We start from the raw sequence: 22,816 nt of genomic DNA, 5'->3' as shown, positions 1-22,816 counted from the left end.
TGGATAATGATAAAGGATATAAATGGTGGAGGATACTTGAATAACTGGGTAATGGGCATGGCGTGCCCAGATAATGGTGAAGTATACGCGTATAAATAGCAGCGTATACCTGAGTAATGGAGAGGTATACCAGGTATGGTGGAACACACCTGGATATTCAAGAAGGCTCCTGATTGGTTCCTTCTGTGGACTAGCTCCTTCTGCTACTAAAGTTCATATTCATCCAGAAAGCGCCTCCAAAGAAGAAGAAAAAGCAGAAAGGCTGGTACAGATTATTCTCAAACATGAGGCTGTACTGCATCCTGAAGGGAGACAGAAGGCCAGCATGGTACAATCTACTTCTATATGGAAGTCCATCCAGAGGTGGCTGAAAAGGTAAGAGGTATTTTCCTAAGTTATATGATTATGTTAAAGTTAAAGTTATGTGATTCTCTTACCTTGGTTGTATATGGGATATTTGCTGTTATAGAAAATTTGTCACATGTTGCCTATATTGGAAGGCAATGTCATGTATAGTACAGAGTAAAGAGCAATGGTGTGCACTACTTTTGATAATTACCACGAACTGCCGTGAGAGCACTGAATATAGCCCAGCATTGAATATTGGCAAATACTTTAGCCGGTGACGATCAGCATTTTTAAAAATGCTGATTGCTGATGGATGAATATCAGGAGGAATGAGTTCTAGTCATTCATTGATCACATCTAACTCTGTCTAATTAATCCATTAACTTTACTCCTCAGTCACACACAGGCAATCTTGCAGACTGTTAACCCCATCATAGTACACCTGTTCATACCCATTTCAACCAATCAGGATGATTCTTATTCTCTGTAATAATTGTGGTGCTTTAGTTTCAAGGCCAATCATCTGGAAAGACTTGTCCTATCTGTCATCAGCTTGCTAGTTTAAAACAGGAGCTCAGTAAAATAAAGCAGGAATTGGATGCACTTAAAAGAGCTTCTAGGACTGCACAAAATCATACCAAATTCTCACCACTGCCTCAAAGGATAAAACCACCTAAGAATAGATGGTTGACGGTAGGCTCAGGCAGACTTTGTTATGTGACACAGAAGCATCCGCCCTCACAAGTGTTGCCCCTACAGAATTCTTTTGCTCTATTACAGCACTGTGATGTTCCTGAAAATAGAACTGAGGTGGAAGAAAAAGAAAAAGCAATGAAGGTGGAAGAAAAAGATAAGAAGGTACCCAAAGAGAAAAGACAGCCCAAATCACTAATGTTGAAATACATACCAGGAAATGTAGATGGAAAGCAATGACCACAAAATGCTCACAGTCTAAGCAATAAAGTTCATGACCTTCAAGCCTGATGTTGGAGGCAGACGTAGACGTTGTTGCAATCACGGAGACGTGGCTCAATGGTTCCCTTGAATGGGATGCAAACATACCAGGCTATAATCTTTTTAGGAAGGATAGAGATGGCCGTAAAGGTAGAGGAGTATCTCTGTATGTGAGAAATGATATCGCAGCGACTGAAATGACAGGGACCTGGGGAAAGGAAGAAGTGATATGGATCATCTTAAAAAGAGATGATAGAACCTCTGTCCACATGGGTGTTGTCTACAGACCCCTGACACAATTGGAGGAACTAGATAAAGATCTGATCGCAGATATTCAAAAGTTGGGAAAGAAGAGAGAGGTGCTGTTGCTGGGAGATTTCAATCTGCCGGATGTAGATTGGAAGGTTCCATATGCGGAATTGGAAAGAAGCATGCCTCCTGTTGCTTATAATGAACACACATCACTAATAAATGGCCCTTTAAAATATTTTGGCTGGGTTTGGAGGGTGGCACCTGGCAGAACCATTTACTTCTTGTGAGATGCCCCTACTGGAATGTCTGTTACCATGTGCACACTTCTTTGTAATCCAACAACTCCCTAACCATAATGCCTGTTATAAGTAGTCAAGCACATAAAATAGAAATCTTCAAAAAAATTGTGGATGCTGCCTGTAAGAATTGCAAGAAGTGCTCTTCTGCCAGAGTACTGAGAAAGCATACAAATATGGAATCCCCCACAAACGGTAGGGAAGCACAGCAAGGGAATGGACTTGGAGGGGAGGACATAGGAAAAAGGACAGATGACCCTGAACTGTTTTGGCAAACCCTGTGTGTTCAAATTGTCACATACATTTTCCTGGTTCATATAGGGCGTTCCATGTCCACCATGAAGTAGAGGCCTTAAAGGTCTGAAGCCAGCCTTGCCCAGAATTCATGCAGCCAGGCATCCATGAGTAGTCCTATGGCACATTCAGGACTCATTCTGGACTGAGACAGCACAAAGTGTCACAGCTTGAACCACACATCTATGATGATGAGCCTGGCATTGCAGACCACCTGCATATTTTTTGAGTGATACTACCTGTGGTTCCTATAGGCCCTCTCATCCTGCTCTGGTGATCTCAGAGCTGCATGTGTACAATCAATGACCTCCAATACCGAAGGGAACTTGGCTATGCCAATAAATTCCATCATTGTTCACCCTCCTCTCAGCTGTGTTGGAAGAACTTGCAGGAAGGTGCAGTTGCAGGTGGCCAACTGTCTGATGCCTGTGCTGTCCTCAGTGACATGCTGGAAATTGCTGTTAGAAGGAAAGCCAGGACTGTGATGACCTACATATAAAAGGTAACACATGGGACAGCTCTGGAGTATATCCTCCTTTGTGAGCTGTAAGAAAACTCACTCAGGACATGTATATTCTATGCGGCCTGTTCTTCTATCTTCTGTGTTGGGCCTGGGGCTGTAGCTGGGCCTGCACTTGGCCTGCTCCTGTATTCTCTGCCTCCTTCTCATCAGCACTCTTCAACTCTCCATTTGTTCAAATAATACCACCACATGCTTAGCACAGATGGCTATGGGAACTGCCGAACTAAGCAAAGTGAGAGCTGTGCTTCGACCTGCCAAAGCTATTCCTAGATATCAGGGGCAGACTAACAGTGGTCTGGGCCCTCAGGCAATAAGGGTCATGGGCCCCTAACCACCCTTCAAAGTGATTAAATTAAATGAAGGCTAGGGGAGAATGAACCCCCACTACTGCTGTGGGCCCTTGGGCTCAGTTCTATGGTCCCAGTGGTCAGTCTGCCCCTGCTGGATATCCAGAGCACTGCAAGAAAAACACTGAATATTTCCAGATAAACGCCATCAACTGATCACCATGGTGACACTGAAAATTGTTGTTATCTGGATACCCTCTAGCCACACCCCTGTTATGCTCCAAAGCAGCCCTGTGATTACCCAAGTACCTACCAGCCATCAGAGGAAATATTTTGTGAACCACTGTGGGCTAAAAACTGCATATGATGCAGTGATCGGGATAAGTAGACTTTATCAGGATAGCTGCCACCAAAGGTTTTGAACATCAACCAGAATATTTTAAATATTGGTTCTTCATCACTCATTTTGAGTCCTCTGGAACAAGCTTTCCATATTCTTACAGAGCCCTTCAAGATCTCAAATTTCCCCTTCCACCTAATATGCCCAGATAATTCCTGCTGAGCTATCAACAAATCATTCAATATTCAAACGACAACAATCAACATTTTTTTTAACATGCTGGTCACTGCCAGCTGATTTAGACCCAGATATTTACTGCTGGCCCCTATCTGGGTACCAGCATTGGATCTCTGGGTACTAGGCAGTCATCAGGACTTACTCACGGGCCACCAGTAATTAACGGCAGTACCAGAAAAATACCTGGTTAATTTAGGACAGCCTTTTTTCTAAGTTAACTGGGTAGCTGTCCAAGTACTAACTATGCGCCCAGACTGTCCCGGCACTACAGTGATAGCGGTGAGGCAGTCTACCTGGATTTTCAGCCATAGTATTTGGGTAGGTGCTGCTGAAAATCCAGGTTGGACCTGGTCAGTGTTGATTAACTAGAGTAACCCTGTTAACTAGCTCTGAATGTCAACTAATGAACTTCATAAACCAATGGAACTTCAGAACAGCACAAGCAGTCTCATTGCACACAAAAGGACACCAATTAGACATACTAGCCCACAGATTCTCAACGAGTGACAACCACATATTTACAAACCATACATGGGATGTGGTATCATGGTCAGACCAAAGGAAGCTCACTTTCACACTACAATGGAAAGAAGATGGAGAGAAAAGAGAGTCAAGAACCCAACACACATTCACAACTAGAGGAAAAGTAGACAACCACACATTCTGGACAACAACAATAAATGAACTAAATGGCATACCACCCGAGGATAAACACTTCATGAGAAACTGGGACGAAACAAGTGAAAACACACTAAACAAAACAGCACCACTCAACACAAAAACAAAAATCACAAAACAACCACGACCCTGGTTTAATGACAAACTACTACACATGAAGATACTCTGTAGGAAAACTCAAATGAGCATGGGCCAAAAATAAAACAGACGCAAACAAAACCATATGGAGAAAAGCCATAAGAACAAACACAAACAGCATAAAGAAAGTGAAAGCAGTACACTACAGTACATATATGAACCTCGACCAGACCAATACAAAAAAATATTCAAACTCATGAAAACTACTGACAAACCCAGAACATATTGGCAACAACTGAACACCACCAACTATAGACGAACTTGCACAATACTTCAAAACAAAATAACAAACACAAGATCAAACCTTGCAAAAGCACAAATAAATGTCACAGACTACCTACAGGGCTGCTGTTTTTAGGCCCTTGTACCCCTTCCCAAATTAGCATGTACCAGTCACCCACAATTTGGGGGGGATAAAAGAAACCAGGGCTACGTGCATATGATAAAGTCAATTTTTATTTACTTACCAAGTACAGATACAATTAATAGTTTCTCATGAGAGATCAGTACAGTTACATAAAGAGATGTTCACTGTGACTGCGTCTCTAAAATACTGTTCTGATACGGCTGCTTATATCGTTTGTTTGAGACAATGATTTACATGAGTTTTTCTGCAAATTATCCTTCTCATAGATTATTATCTGGTTCTCACCATCTGCTTTCCTTAACATGTTAAACCACATTTTTCATGTTGTTTATACTAGTTTCTTTCCAAAGCCTGCTTGCCCATAAGGGTATCATAATAGATCATAAATTCCAGAGTCATGCAGGCTCATCAATCTCTGGCCCTTTGGCCTATTCCAAAGTGCATGACTGTGCTCATAGTTCCACACTACGAAACACACAACAACCACACCACAGCAGACAGAATATGGACCACGTTCAAACCACCCCAATTAGACATAGTAAAGATACTATTGCCTACTTGACAAATGCCTCAACTACATGATAAAAAAAACCACCAGACTGGTTCATCAAGTACCTCATCAAACACATCACATATATGTTCGAAAGAGGTCAGTTTCCAACAGACAAAGGCGACATAGTACTCACACCTATCCCGAAAACCACTACCAGTGAGATCAGTGATAACACAAACTACAGACCAATAGCCTCAATACCACTACTGGCCAAACCAATAGAAGGTCTAGTAACAGAGTAACTAAGGGAATACTTGACAAAATTTGGGATTTTATTTATTTATTTATGCATTCTTGTATCCCACTATTATCCAAAAACAAGTTTCGGTTCAAAGTGGCTTAGAATTTACATTTTGGTGGAGAGTGTTGTGCAAAGTGTATTTTGTGTACCTAAATTCTAGAATCCTGACTAGGGGCATTTATACACATAACTGCTAATTAGTGCTAATTAGCACCAATTAACAGCAATTATAGCCAATTATTACTTGTTGACACCAAATAGCAACTCTTTATTAAATTGAGTTACACATAACTGCCTCTATTCCATAACTTGTGCATGCAACTTTATAGAATTTGGGAATTATGTATGTTAACTTGGTATCCCAAACACCAATGAGGGGAATATTATGCAAAACTCTGGGGATAATGAGAAGAACACAATGCATATAATGTAAAAATATCTTCAGCATAAGTACATAAGTAATGCCACACTGGGAAAAGACCAAAGGTCCATCGAGCCCAGCATCCTGTCCACGACAGCGGCCAATCTAGGCAAAGGGCACCTGGTGAGCTTCCCAAACATACAAACATTCTATACATGCTATTCCTGGAATTGTGGATTTTTCCCAAGTCCATTTAGTAGTGGTTTATGGACTTGTCCTTTAGGAAACCGTCTAACCCCTTTCTAAACTCTGCTAAGCTAACCGCCTTCACCACGTTCTCCGGCAACGAATTCCAGCGTTTAATTATACGTTGGGTGAAGAAATATTTTCTCCGATTTGTTTTAAATTTACTACACTGTAGTTTCATCGCATGCCCCCTAGTCCTAGTATTTTTGGAAAGCGTGAATAGACGCTTCACATCCACCTGTTCCACTCCACTCAATATTTTATATACCTCTATCATGTCTCCCCTCAGCCGTCTCTTCTCCAAGCTGAAAAGCCCTAGCCTCCTTAGTCTTTCTTCATAGGTAAGTCGTCCCATCCCCGCTATCATTTTAGTCGCCCTTCACTGCACCTTTTTCAATTCTACTATATCTTTCTTGAGATGCGGTGACCAGAATTGAACACAGTACTCAAGGTGCGGTCGCACCATGGAGCGATACAACGGCATTATAACATCCTCACACCTGTTTTCCATACCTTACCTAATAATACCCAACATTCTATTCGCTTTCCTAGCCACAGCAGCACACTGAGCAGAAGGTTCAGTGTATTATCGATGACGACACCCAGATCCCTTTCTTGGCCCGTAACTCCTAACGCGGAACCTTGCATGACGTAGCTATAATTTGGGTTCTTTTTTCCCACATGCATCACCTTGCACTTGCTCACATTAAACATCATCTGCCATTTAGCCGCCCAGTCTCCCAGTCTCGTAAGGTCCTTCTGTAATTTTTTACAATCCTGTCGCGTGTTAACAACTTTGAATAACTTTGTGTCATCAGCAAATTTAATTACCTCGCTAGTTACTCCCATCTCTAAATCATTTATAAATATGTTAAAAAGCAGTGGTCCTAGCACAGACCCCTGAGGAACCCCACTAACTACCCTTCTCCATTGTGAATACTGCCCATTTAACCCCACTCTCTGTTTCCTATCCTTCAACCAGTTTTTAATCCACAATAGGACATTTCCTCCTATCCCATGACCCTCCAATTTCCTCTGTAGCCTTTCATGAGGTACCTTGTCAAACGCCTTTTGAAAATCCAGATACACAATATCAACCAGCTCCCCTTTGTCCACATGTTTGTTTACTCCTTCAAAGAATTGAAGTAAATTGGTCAGGCAAGATTTCCCCACACAAAAGCCGTGCTGACTTGGTCTCAGTAATCCATGTCCTTGGATGTGCTCTGTAATTTTGTTTTTGATAATAGTCTCTACCATTTTCCCCGGCACCGACATCAGACTCACCGGTCTATAATTTCCTGGATCTCCCCTGGAACCTTTTTAAAAAATGGGTGTTACATTGGCCACCTTCCAATCTTCCGGTACCACGTTCGATTTTAAGGATAAATTACATATCACTAACAGTAGCTCCGCAAGCTCATTTTTCAGTTCTATTAGTACTCTAGGATGAATACCATCCGGTCCAGGAGATTTGCTACTCTTCAGTTTGCTGAACTGCCCCATTATGTCCTCCAGGTTCTACTTAGTGTAACTAACTTTCACTTCAAATAAATTTAGTTGTATGCTCAGAAATGTGAAAGAGATCAGCATGGTATGCAACCCAGGACATCAATGTTTCAATCATTGCACACTGCACTTTCAGCTTCAATGCTTCAGTTTTTCAAAAACATCAACTTGGTATCATTTATCACAAATATTTATTTATTTATTTATTTATTTATTTATTTATTTATTACGTTTGTATCCCACATTTTCACACCTATTTGTAGGCTCAATGTGCCTTACATAGTGCCGGAGGGCTGTTTGCAAACTCCAGAGTAAACAAATACAAGGTGATGTTGTGGAAGGATAATTCAGTCTGCCAACTTATCTTTAAGCAGGTCTTGGGTTCCAACATGGACCACGTTTCACCTATAGCTGCTTCAGGGAATCCAACTTAATATAGTGTTCATTGGATCTTTAAACTGAACACATTGGTCTCTAAAAGTAAAAAACAACATTTAAATACTATTGGGCTCATTTTTGAAAGAGAAGGATGCCCACCTTTCGACACAAATCGGAAGATGGAAATGCTTCTCCCAGGGTCGTCCAAATCGGTATAATCGAAAGCCGATTTTGGACGTCCCCAACTGCTTTCCATCGCAGGGACAGCCAAAGTTCAAGGGGGCGTGTTGGAGGCGAAGGCGGGACTTGGGCGTGCCTAACACTTGAACGTCCTCGACCCATAATCGAAAGAAACAAGGATGTCCCTGACGAACACTTGGACGCTTTACCTGCTCGTGTTTTTCTTACGACCAAGGCACAAAAAGGTGCCCAAAATAACCAGATGACCACCGGAGATGACCTCCCCTTATTCCCCCAGTGGTCACTAACCCCCTCCCACCCTCAAAAAATATCTTTCAAAATATTGATTGCCAGCCTCTATGCCAGCCTCAGATGTCATACTGAGCTCCATGACAGCAGTATGCAGGTCCCAGGAGCAGTTTTAGTGGGTGCAGTGCACATCAGGCAGGCGGACCCAGGCCCATACCCCCCTACCTGTTACATTTGTGGAGGAAACAGCGAGCCCTCCAAAACCCACCAGAAACCCACTGTACCCACATCTAGGTGCCCTCCTTCAGCTGTAAGGGCTATGGTAGTGGTGTACAGTTGTGGGTAATGGGGTTTGGGGGGTTTGGGAGGCTCAGCACACAGTTAAGGGAGCTATTTACCTGGGAGCAATTTTTGAAGTCCACTGCAGTGCCCCCTAGGGTGCCCGGTTGCTGTCCTGGCATGTGAGGGGGACCAGTGCACTACGAATGCTGGCCCCTCCCATGACCAAATGGCTTGCATTTGGTCGTTTCTGAGATGGACGTCCTTGGTTTCAAAAATCGCTGAAAATCAGAAATGTCCATGCCTAGGGATGACCGTCTTGTTTCGAAAATATGGGTTTCCCCGCCCCTGGATCGGGACATTTTGTGAGGACGTCCAAATCGAAACGTGGATGTCCCTCTCGAAAAAGCCCCTCCACGTATGGTAATAAAACATTATTAACTGTTACTACTTAACAATAACTTCTGGCTGTTCCAGAGGTTACCTTGCTCTTCCATTCTATAACAGTCTTTTGAATGTGAACAGACTGCTCACTGACTCTAAAGAGACTGCAAGTGACATTACACATAGATTTAAATTCTGAGTGATATAATAAAAATCTTGTGTCCTTATGAAATTTACTTATTGCATAACGAAATAATGGGAAAAATGTTTAAAGAAATTTTAAAAAACTAATTTAGGCCCTGATGCTCAAAAGTCTGGTGCTGTACAGAACAGTGCTGGAGAATACTACCACAACAGCACCCAAAAAGAACTCCCTAATTTTCAACGCTAAAAGTATACAAATGATATGCGCACTGTTAGCATCGAACATTAGGAAGTTAAGTGTCAGGATTGTGCTGGGGCATGCACACAAGAACTGCACGTAAACAAAGCTCTTTTGCTCATGCCCAGCCCAGCGGAGGGAGAGAGAAGTGTGGCAAAGGCAGAGAACTGGCCCGGTGAGAGCGAGGGGCAGTGACATAGGAGCTAGAGACTGCATCAGCCTAGGTGTCCTCTCTCCTCTCCCACGGCCTCTCTGCGGCACCCTCACATTTCCGCAGCACGGTTGCCATGGGGAAGAGGATTCCCTTGGGAAGCTGTGGGTCTACCAACCCATCCGTCCCTCCAAGTTTCAGCCCCACAGATCCAGCAGAAGAGTTTTCAGGATGGCCGGGCAGTTTCACAGACCTAATGCCAGTTCCAAGCTGGTGTAGGTTTTTGCACAGTAAGGGCGCCCTTCTTCAGGGTGCTTCTTTCTGAGCATCAGAAGGAATGCGCTAGAAACCCTTTGCCTACATTATCATGCAATTAGCTCTAATCACTGACAAGCTCTTGTTTGCCACGATAAGAGCCTTCTAAACATTATGCACTTGCAAACCCGGATACTAGTCTGGCGCTAATGGCCTCTAGTACCTGTGTGTGCTTCTAAACATCGGGGCCTTAGCACAGAAAAACCCACTATTCAACTTCCCGATTTAAACCTTTAGGCATAACAGCCTACCATTGATTGATTCACCATCGTTCTTTCTTCCATATTAACATTGATAAATTCCACCCTCCCCGGTAATTTGGGAGTTTCAAAAACAATAAAAGTCAAATCAGCCAAAACATGGCCCTTATCCATCCAATTTTGAACAAGGGGTCTTCTACTACTCCCACCCCCCAATTGTATGTGACTCAAATGTTCAGTAATCCTTGTATGGATCTGTCTTGTAGTGTGACCGATGTATAACAATGGGCACTGCCCAAACAGTGTCACAATATGCATGCTGAAACAAATGGAATTTATACAAGTTAGTAGTACTGGCATGCAAACAAATCGAACAGTGGCCACATGCGGAGTGCCCAAATGGCAAACTCTGAAGTGAAGTCAAGTTATCTTGAAAATATAAACATGTCAGAAGTTCTCGCAGCATTCGTCCTTTTGAAAAAGGTGAATCTGGGCAATTGCTGGAAAACTGTATGATACGTCACCACATGTCAATGCTGCTTATTTACATGTTTAATCTGGAAAGCCCAATGAGAATAAGGTAACACACAAACCAAAGACAATTTCTGATGTCTTTGTGTAGGCTGTAATAACAATGAATGTGGTGCATATAAGGCTCTTTTGTAAGCTCACTTGATAACAGACTTACGGTATCCTCTCTCTTCCAGCCGCTGCCATATATTATCAAGACTCTTGAGGCTTGTTAACTTAAGGCCCCAAAATCTTGGAGTATAACTTTGGCACACAGTCACACCTAGAGTCTCTATTATTTTTATGAAGTCTCTTTTATTGAATAAATCACAGATAATTTACTCACAGTCAGATGTTCAGAGGTATGGCCCCAGGTCACAGAGACTCCGTAGTGCTGAGGGTTGTATCAATGGTTGGAGATAGAGATATGAGAGAAGGCAGTTCTATTGCAGAAGTGAGAAGTGGTTGAAGCCAGGTAGAAATAGTTCAGCGCTGGGTGACTGGAGTGTGCAATATCTCATTAGGGAGGAGATATATTCAAGGTAAGAACCCAAGTTCGTTCCAGGGAGTCGGGAGCAGGACAAGTACTGGCCTGAAGCGAGATGGTGAAAATGCCTCGTGGCCAGAGAGACAGGGGGATCAAGAGGGCTCACAAGCCCAGAGAGGAGGTGTTAGAGACCAATCGGTACAGAGCCTGCAGTAGGGTGTCAAGGGTGGTCCAACAGGACGGCCCCCGATTAGAGGGAAAGGTAGTGCTTAGCTGACCTCTCAGGACAGAGTTAGTAAGAATGATCAGGAAATAACAGTAGTTAGACAATGGGGCCAAGCTTGGCTGAGAAAGAGAGGAGGTCTAGGTGGAAACCCAAACCAATGGTGACCGTCCTTATACAAACAGGAGAGTGTGGCTGCGTTTACCTGTAAACTACATTACCCACAATGCGTTGCTCACGTAACCTTGCAATGAGAACTGCAACCATGAAAGTCCTTAGACATGAGAGTAGCAGTAAAGGCATTAAACACATTTTAGGATCACATTACGAACTAGTGCAAGGCTATCGGAGGACAGAACATATATCATCTGCCTGTGTTTTAAACTCAGGGGTATCTGTGCACAGCTGCCGCAGTCTCAAAAACTGCCCTACAGGGATGTTCATTCTGAGATGTTTCAGATGAAAACTATGAAATTGAAGCAGTTTGTTCCGAATATGGCGCATGCCAAAAACACGCGGTAGAAAATATTTTCTATTTTCTACCATGTGATGCTTACCCGGCGGTAAATGGCAGTGGATGTGCACTGCATGCCTACCACCCGGGTAGTTTGTGAGACCTTACCTCTAAGTCAATGGGTGGCAGTAAGGTCTCAGGCCGAAAATGGACACGCTCTGGTTTTTATTTTGCCACACTTCCATTTTCAAGCCCCTTAAAAAAGGCCATTTTTCCAGGAGTTCGCAAAAACTGGCCCAGCACACGCCCAAAAGATGCGCTCGCATTGCCGCAGAAGAGATCAGTAAAGAATATTATAGGAGACTGTTGAAGAGATATTGAAGAGTGTATTAACATCATTGTGTGACCAAATCTGTTACTTTTATTTTCAGATCTAACCAATTTCACAGTTTCTCCTGATGCATTTTTTGATGGAGACGATTTGATCCTGAGGTGTGAAACGGAAACTAAGTCAGTCAATATTAATTGGTTTAAGGGTTCTACACATATTAGTGGAAACAGTACCAACTACACCATATATCTTCCAAAAATTCAGAATGGAGTTTCAGTGTCTGTTCTAAAAATAAACCACATCACTTCCTTTGATCAAGGTATGTTTGTATTCCTTATATTACACTTAAATAAACAAATAGAGAGAGTAGGACAATAGAAAGGAGTAATGCAGTTTTGTGAACTATGTTTACTATGATACTCATTTTTCCCCCAGCTGGTTCATTTGGCTGCATTTTTCTGGAACTTGTACTTTGCTGTGGCTTTTCTATGTCTCTTTTTTTCCTTTGGATGCAAATTACCACTGCATTAAAAAGAGTGCCCTGTCATTAAAAAAACAGTACCTACTACCTCAGCAGTAAGACGCAGCCATTGCTACATCACAACTAAATATCTCCTTTCCTGTCAGGCATGGAGAATGGAGATTGGCTCTTACAGTGACAGGAAGGGATATACACACACAGACACAGACACACAGACACAGACACAAACATATACACACACAGAGAGACACACACAAGGCTGGCCTCCTTTCCCGGTCTATGCTCAGCTCTGGTTTCCCCATTCCCAACTCCAAAAATGATCCTCCTGGCTCCCCGGTAGCACCCACCTCCCTCCCCACTGCATGCACTTCTAAGATGACAAGCAGCAGGAGCATTACTCATTTGTTCCTGCATCCGTACCACCATCTTGAAAAAATGGTGATACCTGCTGATTCCTGCAATATAGGCATGATTTCTGCCACTTATGCTACTATTTTATAAAACCACGTGGAGGGGCATTTTCAAACAGGGCCGGCCATCTCTAAGGGCGCCCATCTCCGAGGACTGCACCGCGAAGGGGCGGGGCCGATTGTATTTTCGAAACGAGATGGGCATCCATCTTTCGTTTCGATAATATGGTTGGGGACGGCCAAATCTCAACATTTGGGTCGATATTAGAGATGGTTGACCTAAATGCTGAGATCGCTGGATATAGAGATGGGCGCCCTCGGTTTTCAGCCATAATGGAAACCAAGGCCGGCCTTCTCAAACCCGGCAAAATGCAAGCCATTTGGTCATGGGAGGGGCAAGGATTCGTAGTGCACTGGTCCCCCTCACATGCCAGGACACCAACCGGGCACCCTAGAGGGCACTGCAGTGGACTTCACAAATTGCTCCCAGGTACTTAGCTCCCTTACCTTCGGTGCTGAGCCCCCCAAAACCCATTTCCAACAACTATCCACCACTACCATAGCCCTAAGGGGTGAAGCGGGGGCACCTACATGTAAGTACAGTGGGTTTCGGGTGGGTTTTGAAGGGCTCACATTTTCCACCACAAGTGTAACAGGTAGGGGAGGGATGGTCCTGGGTCCACCTGCCTGAAGTCCACTGCAGCCACTAAAACTGCGCCAGGGACCTGCATACTGCTGCGATGGACCTGAGTATGACATTTGAGGCTAGCATAGAGGCTGGCAAACAAGTTTTTAAAGTGTTTTTTGAGGGTGGGAGGGGGTTAGTGACCACTGGGGGAGTCAGGGGAGGTCATCCCCAATAACCTCCGGTGGTCATCTGGGCAGTTCGGGCACTTTTTTGGGACTTGGACCTGAAAAAAAAAAGGGGCCATGTAAAGTCGGCCAAATACTCGTCAGAGCCGGCCTTTTTTTTCCCATTATTGGCCGACGGCGGACATGTGTTAACCACACCCCCGTCCCACCTTCGCTACACCTCTAACACGCCCCCTTTCATTTTAGCCACCCCTGCGATGGACTGCAGTTGAGGCCGGCAAAAATCGTCTTTCAATTATGCCGATTTCGCCGGCCTTGAGAGATGGGTGACCATCTTCCGATTTATGTCGGAAGATGGCCGCCCTTCTCTTTCGAAAATAAGCTGGGTAGACACCTCTGCTTTGTGAAATAGTGCTTATGTAAGCACCTTTGTGCCCCCTTAAAATAGATTCCCCAGTGATTGGCCACTGTTGGAAACAGGATACTGGACTTGATGGACCTTTGGTCTGTCCCAGTATGGCAACTCTTATGTTCCCATGTAAAATTATCTTTGATAAGCTTTCCTAACAGAGTTCAAATCGGATCTTTGTCATAGTCTTTCAGGTTTCTATGAGTTATATGAAATTTTCTAAGTTCATCAATAAACCATGGAGAATGCTTATTAGTTCCAAGCAAACACGTCTTTATGGGGACAATGATGTCATCTCTTAATACCACATGATCTACAAGAGATTGTATCATGTCTGGGATGGGTTCTCTATATAATGCTTCTTTTAGCCTATAGAAAAAAATGTTCTTAATTCATTCTGTTTTATTTACAGGTATTTACACCTGCAAACTACAAGAAAATGGCATAATATATGAGAAATCATATAATATTTCAGTTCCACTAATGACATTTAATAAATCAATCGATGTTGACATAGTGTGCAATGGTATTGACGTTAAAGTGTTGAAATGTTGCAGAGAAGGTGGAAGTATTGACTCTCTTAATGCCACCTGGATCACTGGATCGTCAGCCATTTTAGGTAAGAAACAAATATGTTGGCAATATCTAAAGTGCAACACTGAGAGTAAGGCATCCCTGTTGGGGCATGCTAAATGGGGCATGCCTCTGTATATACCCCTATAACACCAAGCTCAACAAATGTAATATATAATTAGAGGAATATACAAAGTCCCAAAAATCAGGCAGGTCAATATTCAGGGAGTCATACCCAGATTTTCAGTGCACTTACCCATAAATTACTTTTTAATGGAATTAAAAGACGGGGAACTACTTTTGTCCATACTAGAATGCAGAATCTGGCGTCTGTGAAATATTGCAGGAAGACCTTAGGAAATTTGAAGACTGAGCATCCAAATGGCAGATTAAATTTAATGTGGACAAATGCAAAGTGATGCACATTGGGAAGAATAATCTCAATCATAGTTACCTGATGCTAGGGTCCACCTTAAGAATCAGCACTTAAGAAAAAGATCTAGGTGTTATTGTAGACAATACGCTGAAATCTTCTGCCCAATGTACAGTGGCAGCCAAAAAAGCAAACAGGATGCTAGGAATTATTAGGAATGGGATGGTAAATAAGACCAAGATTGACTCTCATATGAGGAAAGGCTAAAATAATTAGGGCTCTTCAGCTTGGAAAAGAGATGTCTGAGGGGGGATATGATTGAGGTCTACAAAATCCTGAGTGGTATAGAACAGGTAAAAGTGAATCCATTTTTTACTCTTTCAAAAAGTGCAAAAAGACTAGAGGACACTCAAGTTACATGGAAATATATTTTTTCACTCAATGAATAGTTAAGCTCTGGAATTTGTTGTCAGAGGATGTGGTAATGGCAATTAGCATCTCTGGGTTTAAAAAAGGTTTAGACAAGTTCCTGGAGGAAAAGTCCATAGTTTGCTATTGAGATACACATAGGGGAAGCCACTGCTTGCCCCGGGATTGCTAGCATGGAATGTTGCTGCTATTTGGGTTTCTGCGAGGAACATGTGACCTGGATTGGCCACTGTTGGAAGCAGGATACTGGGCTAGATGGACCATTGGTATGACCCAGTATGGCTATTCTCATGTTCTAATAGAAAATAGAAATCAACAAAGGGGACAGCACTTTATAAATGCTACTTCTGGCTTCACTACACAGTAATTTGTTTATTCTTAAACAAAATGATGCATGTGTGAAAGCTAGATACTGAAGAAGGAACAGCAGTTGGGATTTCCTAACACCTTGGGCATCAGACCTGATTACGTACATTTCATACCTAACACTTATATCATTCCAGGAACCCCAGGTAATACATCAAGCTGTTTTACATACACACTTCGTGCTTCTGAGCAGCAATGCCGACCTGAGAGATCTGGTGAAGAAACAACTTATAAATGTGAGATTAAAGCAGGAAATGTTATAAGAACCTTTAAAGAAATTAAAGTGAAATTTTACCGAAATGGTAAGAATTTAAGACTTGTTTTGCACTTTGTATGATGATAAGTATTTATTTATTTATTTATTTATTTATTAGGATTTATTAATGCCTTTTTGAAGAAATTCATCCAAGACAGTGTACAGCAGTAATAAACTGGACATAGAGAATAGATAATTACAGTAGTAAAAATATTCAAATATCACTAAACGTTTTGGCTTATGCTACCTACAATGCTAACACAATAGCATAGGACATAAGTGAAGGAAATAGAACATACATATACTATTGGATAGAATTGCAGGCATTACAAGAAAGGATGACTAATTTAAAGAAAATTTGCATGTGGCGTCAGAAAAGATGCAGGAAAGTGATATCAACTAGAGTAGAAGTGGACAATATGTACAGTTGGTGTTAGACCTTGTATATGTGTCTAGCAACAGAAATTGTACACACAGCTTCTAGAATAACCACTACAGTCTGTTGTATGCGTAACTGCCAATTGGTGCCAATTAACACCTATTAACACCAATTTAAGCCAATAAGTGGCTAAATTAACAGCCGATTATTAAATTAAGTTGTGTGTGCAACTGAACTTAGGGGGTCTTTTACTAAGGATCGCTGGCATTTTTAGCATGCACTAAAAATAGGCTTGTGCTAAATGCTAAGGGCACCAATGTATTCCTATGGGCGTCTTTAGCGTTTAGCACATGCCTATTTTTAACTCTAAAAACATTAGTGTGCCTTAGTAAAGGACCCCCTTATTCTATAAATTTAGCACCCAACTTTGCATGCTAAGCATAATGTTGGTCACCTAGGTTTATAGAATTAGGGGGTATCCCCCAGATTCTATAAATGGCGACTAAAGCTGCACACATAGCTGATTTGTGCATGCAACTTAATTCCTTAACAAGCTAATCAGTGATGATAATTGGTCACTAATAAGCAACTATCTGCACTAATTGGCACTAATTAGAATTTATGTGTGCAGCTTTCTAAGCGTATTCTGTAAAGTGGTGCATGTAAATTCTAATGCACAGATCACAAAAGGTGTATAGCCATGGGAGGGGCTTTGGACGGTCATGGGCATTCCTAAAAATCACGCGCACTGTTATACAATACGCCCGATATACTACTAAATTAGGTGCAGGCATTTACACCAGGTTTTTATTGGTATAAATGGTCATGCCTAAATTTTAGTCATGGAGTCAGGTGCTACGCGTATTCTATAAACTGTGCCTAACTTTAGGTAAGGTTTATAGAACAGCACTAAGCACAGTGTTTTTTCGGTGCCAATCTTCCGGATTCTATATTTCACGCCTAGCATTCCACACTGAAATCTAAGCATTTTCCATAACAATGTTCATAACTTAATTGGCTTTACAAACTAATCAGCATTGATAACAGCACCTAACAAGCGATAAAGAGCACTAATTGGTGATAATTATAATTTATGCGCACAACTCACTAAGCGTATTCTGTAATGATCTGTGCCTAAACTCTGATATGCACAGTTCAAAGGGGGCATGTTTATGGACATGGAAATGGGTGTTTTGTGGGCATTTCATAATTTACAAGCGTAGTTATAGAATATGGTCCAGTGCGTGTAAATCTACGCACAGAGATTTAAGTCACGTTTTTGTTGGTGTAAATGAAGGCATGTACTTTTAGGCTCTGGGATATCAACTAAGCATACTCTATTTACGCTTAGCCTAAATCTAGGTGCCGCTTATAGAATACGCTTAGCTGGAAATATTTACCTTACAGATTTTTTAGGCACCTTATATAGAATTTTGCCCTATATCTATATTTGTGAACAACATTGCTGAAGGGTTAGATTTTAAAGTTTGCTTTTTTTGTGGGTGATACCAAGATTTGCAATAGACACCCCAGAGGGAGTGGACAACATGAAAAGTGATCTGCAAAAGTTAGAACAGTCTAATGTTTGACAGTTAAAGTTTAATATGAAGAAGTGCAGAGTGATGCTGTATGTGTTATTAGGTGAGAGGCTGATATGCACAGACAGAGAGGGCTCTTGGAGTGATAGTGTCTGAGGATCTCAAGGTGATGAAATAGTGTGACAAAGCGGTGACCATAGCCAGAAGAATGCTAGGTTGCATAGAGAGAGGCGTTACCAGCAGAAAAAAGGAGATATTGATGCCACTGTACAAGTCATTGGTGAGGAGTATTGTGTTCAATTTTAGAGGCTGTATCTTACTAAGGATGTAAAAAGACTTGAAACGGTTCAGAGGAAGGTGATGAAAACAGTATGGGGTTTGTGCCAAACGACATATGAGAGTGGAAGACCTAAATATGTATACCCTGGAGGAAAGGAGAGACATGATACAGATGTTAAAATACTTGAAGGGTAAATACAAACAGATCTTTTCCAGAAACAGGGAAACAGTAAAACTAGAGGACATGAATTGAGGTTGTGGTGTGGTAGACTTAGAATGAATGTCAGAAAATACTTTTCATGGAGAAGGTGGTTGATGCCTAGAATGCCCTCCTGAGGGAGGTGATGGAAACAAAAATGGTGACAGAATTCAAAATGGCACAGGATAAACACCGAGGATCCCTAATTAGATAAGGGAAGATATAAAAACAAAATCTAAATGACTGCAGGTATTTTGATGTGTTGAGTGGTACTTAGACAGCAGTTCCAGTGATGGGTGGACTGCTACGGTCTGTGTCCCATATATGGCAATATGGTTTAGGATGGACTGGAGAGGGCTTCGATGGCAACTCTAGTAGTTGAAATGTAAGGACAATATCAGGCAGACTTTTATGGTCTGGGTCCCATATGTGGCAAGGTGGATCGGGATAGGCCAGAAACTCCAGTATTTGGGATGTAAGGACAGCACCAGGCAGATTTCTGCAGTCTGTGTCCTAAAAATGGCAAATAAAGATCAGGCTCAAGTATATGTATTTTATACCACATTCATTATTGGTTTAATTATGAATTGATAATTCATGTGCTGTTGGATGAACCATTCAGGTCTTTTTTCCCCATCATCTAGTATGTTACTATTGGGCTCATTTTTGAAAGATTAAACTCTGGTGGATCCTCTTCCGCTTCTATCCCTCTACCAATCAGTGTACCTCAGGGTTCTGTTCTCAGTCCTCTCCTGTTCTCCATCTACACTTCTTCCCTTGGCTCTCTGATATCATCCCATGGCTTTCAATACCATCTCTATGTTGATGACTCCCAAATCTACCTCTCCACCCCCGAAATCTCAAACAGCATCCAGACCAAAGTTTCAGCCTGCCTGGATGTCTCAACGTCACCTGAAACTTAACATGGCCAAAACCGAGCTTCTCATCTTTCCCCCTAAGCCTACCTCTCCTCTCCCCCCTTTCTCTATTTCTGTGGATGGCACTCTCATTCTCCCTGTCTCATCTGCTCGTAACCTTGGAGTCATCTTTGACTCCTCTCTCTCCTTCTTTGCTCACATTCAGCAGATTGCCAAAACCTGTCGTTTCTTTCTCTATAAGATCAACAAAATCCATCCCTTCATCTCTGAGCACTCTACCAGAACCCTTATCCACACTCTTATCACCTCTCGTCTTGATTATTGTAACCTGCTTCTCACCGGCCTCCCTCTTAGCCATCTCTCTCCTCTTCAATCAGTCCAAAACTCTGCTGCGTGACACATTTTCCGCCAAAGTTGTTATGCTCACATTAGCCCTCTCCTCAAGTCACTTCACTGGCTCTCTATCTGTTTCCGCATTCAGTTCAAACTTCTCTTATTGACCTATAAGTGCATTCACTCTGCCGCTCCCCAGTACCTCTCCACTCTTGTCTATCTCTACGCTCCCCCTCGGGTACTCCGTTCTGTTGATAAATCTCCCTCTTAGCCATCTCTCTCCTCTTCAATCAGTCCAAAACTCTGCTGTGTGACTCATTTTCTGCCAAAGTTGTTATGCTCACATTAGCCCTCTGAAGTCACTTCACTGGCTCTCTATCTGTTTCCGCATTCAGTTCAAACTTCTCTTATTGACCTATAAGTGCATTCACTCTGCCGCTCCCCAGTACCTCCCCACTCTTGTCTATCCCTACGCTCCCCCTCGGGTACTCCTTTCTGTTGATAAATCTCTCTTATCTGTCCCCTTCTCCTCTACTGCTAATTCCAGACTCCGTTCCTTTTATCTTGCTGCACCTCACGCCTGGAATAAACTTCCCGAGCCTTTACGTCTAGCCCCCTCTTTGGCTGTTTTCAAGTCCAGACTTAAAGCCCACCTTTTTACCACTGCTTTTGACTCCTAACCACTGCTCATTTTCCCTGTCCTTTTTATCCTCACCTCTTTATTCCCTTACCCTTAATTGTTCTGTCTGTCTGCCTGTCTTATCTAGATTGTAAGCTCTTTGAGCAGGGACTGCCTTTTTGTGTATGGTCTACAGCAGCGCTGTGTATGCCTTGTAGCGCTGTAGAAATGATAAGTAGTAGTAGTAGATGGACGTCCAAAAAGTGACATAAATCGGCATTTGGACGTCCATCTCACAGAAACGTCCAAATCGTTATAATCAAAATCGCATTTTGGACGTCTTTCTCAGAAGTCTGTCGGAAGGACGTCCAAATCTCAAGAGGGTGTATCGGAGGCGTGTTTAAGGCGGGACTTGGACGTTCCTAAGACTTGGACATCTTTGAGCCATAATGGAACAAAGCAAAAACGTCCAGCTCTAAAACTTCGACGTTTTGAGCTGACCTGTTTTTATTATCAATAAGGCCAAAAAGGTGCCCCAAATGACCAGATGACCACTGGAGGGAATCAGGGATGACCTCCCATTACTCCCCCAGTGGTCACTAACCCCCTCCCACCCCCAAAAAATGTGTTAAAGAACATTACTTGCCAGCCTCAGATGTCATACTCAGGTCCATGACAGCACCTAACCTTTATACCTTTCAGGAAATCTAGACTGCCCCTATTTGACTGACTGTACATTTTTTTAATTATTTATTTATTCATTTCAAAATAAATTCAAGCATTATATCTTGATTACAGATAAAGACGATTTAGTATCTTGGTAAATTCTTAAAAAATACATCAAAGAAAAGAAAAAAATATTATAACAAGAAGATCATTACTCGTCTATAGTCCACAATATAGGGGGAGAATTTCACAATTTTTAGGCAAATATTCCAATTTTTGAAGCTAACTTCAAAATTTAACAAATGGAGGCTGATATAAGGATACCAAGCAATATACAATTATTATGGAGTTGAAGTTATTAATGTTCCTGATAATGGAGGATGTAAGTCTCTCAACTTTGTCTCCAAAAAAGAGTTTAATTGATTAGTCTCAAAAAATACATACTTAATTGAATTAAGTTTTATCACGCACTTGCAGGGAAAGTTCAGCCAAAATAAGGCACCAAGTTGTATTGCCTTAGGTCTCAGTTTCAGAAATTCCTGTCTTTTCTTTTGAGTGTTTCTAGAGACATCCGGATACATTCTTATCTTGCAATTTAGGAAATCAGGTCTCTTATTTAGGAAAAATTGTTTGAGGATCCAGTCTCTATCCGGTTGGAGTATGAAAATCACTTTAAGTGTTGCTGTTGTTAAACCCTCATTGTCTCCTTCAATAATCTGAGTCAAATTTAAGTCCAATGATTGGGTTTTAACTTCCTCCCTTTGTGAAGAATCTTTCTTGCGAAACGGTTCTATATAGAAAATCTTTGAAATAGGTGGATGTGTTTTTTCTGGTATTTTTAAAGCTTCTGTTAAATATTGCTTAAAGGTTATCAATGGGGAAATAGCAACTTGTTTAGGAAAATTTATCAGTCTGAGAGCATTTGAGCGTTGATAGTTCTCCAGTACTTCAATCCTATTTTGAAGGTACATATTCTCTTTTATTAAATTTATTTGTATTTGTTGAGAGTTTTTAATTACAGAATTAGTTTCAACTTCCTTGCCCACAGATTTTAACTTCATATCCATTTCAGTGATCCTTTCATTATCTAGTGTGGATTTCTGATTTAACTGAGTAAATTGTTGAGTGAATGAGGCTTCTAAACCTACAAGCGCCTCCCATATGTTATCCAAAGTTATTTGTTGGGGCTTTTCAGGTAGAAACGACTTACTTGAAAAATCAATCGTTGAGGTTGCAGGCAAAGTTGACTGACCTCCTACCACTCCAAGCTCTTCCACAGGAACAATCTCTCCTCTCTGCACTTCTGCGTCCTCCACAGAAGGAATCCTCGGCTTCTCAAACGCCGACTCAGGGCCCGTGCCAGAAAACCCCGTCGCGACTTGCGCATCAAGGGGTCTCTGGACTGAAATCGACGTTGTAGCCGGCATAGGAGGAGGAAGCCTCGTCTCGGGGCTAAAGGATATTTCATGTTCAAGCTGGGGGAACGGGAGACCTCTCCCTAAACCCTCCAGCAGCGAAGCAGTCCCCGACGCTGTGCCCGGTAAAAGAAAGTGCTCCATCGTTCCAGCTCTAGGTAAGGAGGGAGTAACGGGGCTTGCTCGCGCTTTACCTCTCCTTTTAGGCATAATGTTTAAAATTTCAAGGTAGTTGAGGCAAAAATGTTGCAGGAGT

The 22,816-nt window shown here is 42.1% G+C and overlaps 1 protein-coding gene across 1 annotated transcript in view; it reads left to right on the top strand.

Annotated features, from left to right (window-relative positions):
• ADGRF5 (adhesion G protein-coupled receptor F5) overlaps nucleotides 1-22,816 on the top strand; it is a 180,512-nt gene that overhangs the window by 83,824 nt on the left and 73,872 nt on the right. The window contains exons 10-12 of the mRNA XM_030195136.1: nucleotides 12,245-12,463; nucleotides 14,670-14,876; nucleotides 16,136-16,300. Coding sequence (XP_030050996.1) covers nucleotides 12,245-12,463; nucleotides 14,670-14,876; nucleotides 16,136-16,300 — 591 coding nt within the window. The remainder of the gene's footprint in view (nucleotides 1-12,244; nucleotides 12,464-14,669; nucleotides 14,877-16,135; nucleotides 16,301-22,816) is intronic.

Source organism: Microcaecilia unicolor, chromosome 3, assembly GCF_901765095.1.
Source record: "Microcaecilia unicolor chromosome 3, aMicUni1.1, whole genome shotgun sequence".
Taxonomy (NCBI): Eukaryota; Metazoa; Chordata; class Amphibia; order Gymnophiona; family Siphonopidae; genus Microcaecilia; species Microcaecilia unicolor.
This window is presented reverse-complemented; position numbering and strand designations above follow the sequence as displayed.